This window comes from Diceros bicornis, chromosome 6, assembly GCF_020826845.1.
Source record: "Diceros bicornis minor isolate mBicDic1 chromosome 6, mDicBic1.mat.cur, whole genome shotgun sequence".
In the NCBI taxonomy this organism is placed as follows: Eukaryota; Metazoa; Chordata; class Mammalia; order Perissodactyla; family Rhinocerotidae; genus Diceros; species Diceros bicornis.
Window position 1 is genome coordinate 14,975,817 of NC_080745.1, and position 6,000 is coordinate 14,981,816.

Consider the following 6,000-nt stretch of genomic DNA (forward strand, 5'->3'; position numbering starts at 1 on the left):
AGGAATTGCACAGGAAGCCCTGTGCCCCATGGCCTAGGTCCTCGCCTCATGTTTGGCTGCTCTGTGCCATCTCTGGGGCTTTGGCACGTCACCTCAAGGCCAGCTGCGTGCCCCTTGTGGGTGTGGGGGCCAACCTCGGGCAGTGGATTGGCAGTGCTTCAGCATCAAAGGGGCGGGGGTGGGGCAGGCAGATGCTCTTACCCACCTCCATTCCACATCCATCTGTGCAGTGGGGCCTAGGCCGAAACCCGTGAGCACTTGGGCCTGGGCTGCTCTCTGTACTGGGGACTGAAGGAGTCAGCAGCTCCTGGGGGGCCGGACGTCTGGGCTGCACGGAGGGCGCCACAAGCCGGGTGCAGCCACTCACTGGTCACCTTGCTCCCCACAGGTGGTCCTTTGGTGTCTTGCTGTGGGAGATTGTGACCCTGGGGGGCAACCCTTACCCTGGGATCCCTCCGGAGCGGCTCTTCAACCTCCTGAAGACAGGCTACCGGATGGAGAGGCCGGACAACTGCAGCGAGGAGATGTGAGCAGGCTTTGCCTTGGCCCAGCCTCCCTCGGCCATGAACACACTGGGTTTTGGAGGGGAAGGGACACATGTGCTCATTTCCTTCCCACTCCTGTGCGGCCCTGGGTGCTGGCCCGGGGTGAGCTGGGTGGTGGGTAGTGACAGAGCAGAGCATGATGGGGCAGGAGTCTGAGAACCACCCTTAGACATGATGGCAGATACTGGAGACCCTGACCCCACTGGGGGCTGGGTGGGCTTCCTAGTGGGACTTAAGAGGATGAGGGGGAGCAGGGCTCAGGTATGAAGGATGAGAGGGCACTTCAGACTGAGGGAGCCGCTGGAGCCCCAGGCCAGAGACCTGTCCCCACAGGACGCTTGGGGAGGGGCAGGTAATTCGGAATAGCCCAAGGGGCGCATGCTGGGGAGTGCCCAAGTGGAAGCACAAAGGCAGGCAGAGGAAGCCTAGACTTCGAGGGCATCAATCTTCACACACAGTGGTTCTGGATGGTTCTGGTTCATCAGATGATTCTCGGAGGACAGGTTTAGAACACATGAGAAAGGGGCCATCCACAGGCGGAGACATGCTGGTCCATTCATTCTGCAACGTCTGTTGTGCACCTGCCACGTGCCAGGCTCAGGGCTAGATGGGGGAATGCAAGGGTGAGTGGGTGCTGCCTCCCTGGGTGGCCTGGGCTGACAATCTGCTGGCCCAGCGTGCAGCCGCACAGCAGCCCTGGAGGCCCTGCAGCTGTGCTAGAGGTATGATTGGCAAAAGTTTTTGTTTGTTTCCACACCCAGTTCATCCTTCATAAGAGTTTTAAGCACTGGCATTTCCCCCTCAGCCACCACAGTGGGCGCAGCATCCCGTCAGCTATTTACCAGTGTCCCTGAAAGGGAAGTGAAAACAAATCTCTCTCAAGAGAAGGGAAGCTTCCAGGATGCTGGACCACAGCACCGGGCACCCAGAGCTTCCAGTGACACCTCAGACCCTGCCCCAGCTCAGAGAAGGATGTCAGCGATGCAGAAACAGCTTTGGGGTCTGGGAAGAGACCTCCTGGGCTCAGGGCCCTGTGCTGGGTGTGGTGGCCACGATTGGGTGGTCCTTGCTGGGTCATAACCTCCTGTTTGCGCTTCCCACCAGGTACGGTCTGATGCTGCAGTGCTGGAAGCAGGAGCCGGACAAGAGGCCGGTGTTTGCCGACATCAGTAAAGACCTGGAGAAGATGATGGTTAAGAGCAGAGTGAGTACCTGGAGCCGATTCCTGGTGCTGGCCACCCACTGGCTGAAGGTGGCGGTGGGCGGATGCCAGCCTCCGCCCAAGGCAATGGTTTTAGGTCTATGGAGCTTCCAGTGCAAGGGTAGAGCAAAGCCGTGCAGAGGGAGGTGGTCATGCTGGCCCCGGAGAGCAGCCAGCGACTAAACCCTTCTCCTTCAGCCAGGCCCCTGGGGCTTTTTTTCAAACCATGAAGAAATCAGGATTCTTAGTTTGCAGCTTAGGAAGAGCTCTCCACAGACAGGTGTAGGAGGACAATATTCCAAAGCCAACTAAAATCATTTTCAGTAATGGAACATGAGAAAGTAGAGTTGAAATGGGTGTCCTAAATTCAGATGCTAATGAGGGACCCGGCTGGGAGTGGGAAGGGACTAGGGAGTGGTGGGGACTGTGGCAAACAGGAGCACACCAGCTCCCTTTAGAGGACCCCTCACTATAGCCGCATGTAACCTATAGGAATATGAGTGCCAGCGTGCCAGGTCTTCTGGATTTTAAGGGATATTTATGTTAAGTTTCCAGTTTTTAATCTTAGCAACTCATTTAAGTTCCCAAAAGCTCGGTGTGAGCCAAACAAAACACATCCGGGAGGCTAGATTCAGCCACGTGCCTACAGTTTACAACCTGTAGCTACATGAGAAAGTTGACAAAGTTTTAACTCATGTTTATTGAGCAATTGCTGCATGCCGTATTCTGTCTTAGATGTTGGGGACACAAGTAAACAAGACAGGCACAGACCTTGCCCTCAGGGTTTCGTCCTTACATTGACACATTTACTAAAAGTTGTTATTTCTTCAAACACAAAAAGCAAGATACATGGTCTAGGCCGCTTGTAATAAAACCTAACATCAGTGTATCGCTTGGGCAAAGCCTCTGAATCCTGTGAATGCAGGGTTGTCCTAAAAAAAGTAATAGCTGATGCCAAGAGAGCTGGCCTTCCTAGGATAGTATTGAGAAACAGCCAGAAAAACGTTGGCACTGTTCTCTTACACATTTAACCAGGGCACTGGAAGTAGTACACACTTGAGAATCGTCACGCTTGGGAGCTGAAGCCTATAGCAGCATCCTGTGCAGAACCCACATCAATGGCTTCATATTTCTGGGTCCTGACATGATGTTCTAAACGGCAGGGGTCCTTGGAGAAAACTGAAAAGTGTCCAGCAGATCGGGGATGCTTCTCAGCACCCCTGCATGAGTAATGGGGCTGCAGCTGGCTCTCCCAGAGCCTTGAGTTTTGTCAACAGGCTCGTTCCCCACTGCTGAGCATGGTGCCCTCACTCAGTGCTGCAGAGGTAGGACTAGGATGGTGAAGGAGCACATTTCTGCCCCCGACGAGGTGACTTTCTAGGGGGAGCCATGAGGACTGTGGAGCAGGGCCAGGCGAGGCAGGGACTAGGGGAGCTCAGTGCTTCTCTCTGGCGAGGGGCTCAGGTCTTCCTGAGAGGCCAGTAGGCCGATGTGGGATGGGCCTCAGCCAGGTCTTCTGCCCTCGGGTCAGGAGAGGCCGGAGGCATGTCTAGTAGTGGCCTATGCCAGGGTGGTGACCGGCCATCTCTCTCTTCCAGGACTACTTGGATCTGGCCGCATCCACCCCATCTGACTCCTTGCTCTACGACGACGGCCTCTCGGAGGAGGAGACGCCCCTGGTGGACTGTAATAATGCTCCCCTCCCTCGCACCCTCCCCTCCACGTGGATTGAAAACAAACTCTATGGTAGAATTTCACATGCATTTACTAGATTCTAGCCACATTGTTCCTCTCTGCACTATCCTTACTCTCTGTAATGCTTTTTAAGAGTGTTTCTGGTCTGAATGAAACCAAAGTCTGCTCTGAACCTTTTTCTTTGTAAATGTCTGACTTTGCATCTGTTTACATTCAGGCATTTTTGCAACAATGTTTTTTTTAAAAGGATGTGAAAATAAGTGTAATAACCACACTGCCCAGCAATTTAAGATGATGGAGAAGAAAGAGAGCAGGGCAGACCTCTCAGGGGATATTGAGAAAATGATGAATAAGTCATTTCTGGGGTGGGTAGCAAGTCATAGTACCTCTAATTTAACTACTGGGATAAATTTACCCAATCTGGGGAGGCATTTAATTTAGAAAGGAGTAGTCAGCACACCCTGCCTGCACTGAGAGCACAGCCCGTGGTCCCCCTAGATCCCATCTGGGCGGGCAGGCGGCTCTTGGAGGCCACCGGTGCTGGGGAACAGTGGCTGGTCCAGCCTTGGCCTCAGCCACATGTCCTCCGTCAGGGAGGACACGCAGACTGCTGTTTTCACATCCTTTGCATTACACACTGTCATGATGGTTGTCACTTATGAAGTCAGTGCTAAAAGCTAGAGCAAATGCTTTTTGAAAGAACATAGTCTGTGGTGCTGTGGTCTTGCAATGGACAGTAAATACGGTTCTTGCCAAAACTCCTTCTTTTGTCTTCGATTAAATACTTGAAATTTTTTTCTGTTTCCTAACTTTATCACTGATTGTTTTGAAATCTTGAAGTTTCAAGCCTTTCTCAGCCGAGCTGGTTCCTTTTGCATGCCTCCTGAGTCACGGATTCCTTGCTGGCTTTGGGTCTAGGGCTACACGCCATGTGTCATGTCGACGCTGTGGGGCTTGCCTGCGTGCACCCTTCTTTTGGAAGATCCTCTCCTCCGTGGTAGGCTTGGACGGAAGACAAGTAGGCTTCTTTAAGTTAGAGAACTTTTTATAGAAGCTTCCTGCTGCAGTAAGCCATTTAGTACAGCAATGTGCTGATGCTTTATGCTGCCTTCGAAAAAGAGTTAAACAGGTCAACAAATATATTTATCATATTTGAGAGTTTGAAGCTCATAAAAATCAAAATTGGTAGTTTCTGTTACATTACAGTTACCAAGAGAGCATGTGATATTTCCCCTAAATATAACAGTGTTTTGGAAACCTGGAGCAAGAAACCATTCATGTAATTGGCGCAGAAACCAGAAGTTTGGTTTGAACCTCAAAGGGAGTTTTGCCAAGGCCTTACTGTCTGCACATGAAGTTTTGGTTCTTCAGTGCAGAACAAATGATCTGTTTTCATTTTTAGGCATGTCAGACCCGAACTGGCCTGAAGAGAGTCCTGTACCACCCACGAGAGCCGATGGCACTAACACTGGGTGTCCGAGATATGCAAATGATAGTGTATATGCTAACTGGATGATTTCACCCTCAGCGGCACAGTTAATGGACGCGTTTGATAGTTAACATTTCTTTGTGAAAGGTAATGGACTCACAAGGGGAAAACATGCCAAGAACAGAAAGTCTGCCGGCCCCTAGCAGACGTAGCGCCCTGGACGAGAGTTCTGAGTCCAGCGATCAGGGACTCCTTTCTCTTCAGCCCTCGGCAGTGCCCAGTGTTGGTCTGTGTTCATCAGTGACCACCATACACTGTGTGCTCACACATGTGGGTCCCTGACTCACTACCTGAACTGTTTAATTTTTCTGGTTGCCAGCAATCAAGGCAACAAGATTTAAACATGAAGCACACACACACAAGGCAGCAGGAAAAAAACTGGCCAAAGCGACAGAATGACAGCCCAGCAAGGCCTCATAGTGGTGTCAGAGCCCTGCCGGGGCTGGAGGGGAAGAGGGGACTGCACGACAGGCCTTGGCTCAGCATTTGAGATCCTAGGAACGGTTTTTTAAAATCACATAACCTTTTCTTAGGAAGACATTTGATTTCTATCATGATTAAGATAATTCTTCGATTTAGCACAATGGAGAGATCGGATGCCATATTTGCTAGTAGATCGGCGGTGTGAGGGGAGAGGGCCCCAAGTCACATTTGTCCCCTTCACTGAGTGAACAGGTGAGAACAGCGCAAAGAAAAGGGGCGTTTGAGTGGAGTGGCCTCCAGTCCGAGGATTGTTGACAGCAGAGACTCAGCTGCTGTGACCCCCACCCCCGCCTGCCTTTGGTACACCACACACGTCCAGCGCCAAAAGGTGGTGGCTCATCTCACACACTGGGAGAGGGTGGAGCTAGTGCTCAGTTTAAAGGGGCAGTTCAGCTAGTTATGTTAGAAGTAGCATTGACAATGACCAAAGATTGCTACACCTCTGATTTACAATTCTGATGTGGAAAAGACAATGTTTTGGCTCTTATAGAGCTTGTGTGAAAAGGTCCATGTATCCGCTCTTCCTGTGTCTGTAACTTAATGCTGCTATAGCAAGACGTTTTTGTTTCTTAGAGTCTGACCATGAC

The 6,000-nt window shown here is 51.4% G+C and overlaps 1 protein-coding gene across 1 annotated transcript in view; it reads left to right on the plus strand.

The window, feature by feature from the left end:
• Positions 1-6,000, plus strand: part of RET (ret proto-oncogene) — a 55,524-nt gene extending 49,524 nt beyond the window's left edge. Inside the window, exons 17-20 of the mRNA XM_058542895.1 lie at positions 389-526; positions 1,650-1,749; positions 3,345-3,492; positions 4,844-6,000. Coding sequence (XP_058398878.1) covers positions 389-526; positions 1,650-1,749; positions 3,345-3,492; positions 4,844-5,001 — 544 coding nt within the window. The 3' untranslated portion in view covers positions 5,002-6,000. The remainder of the gene's footprint in view (positions 1-388; positions 527-1,649; positions 1,750-3,344; positions 3,493-4,843) is intronic.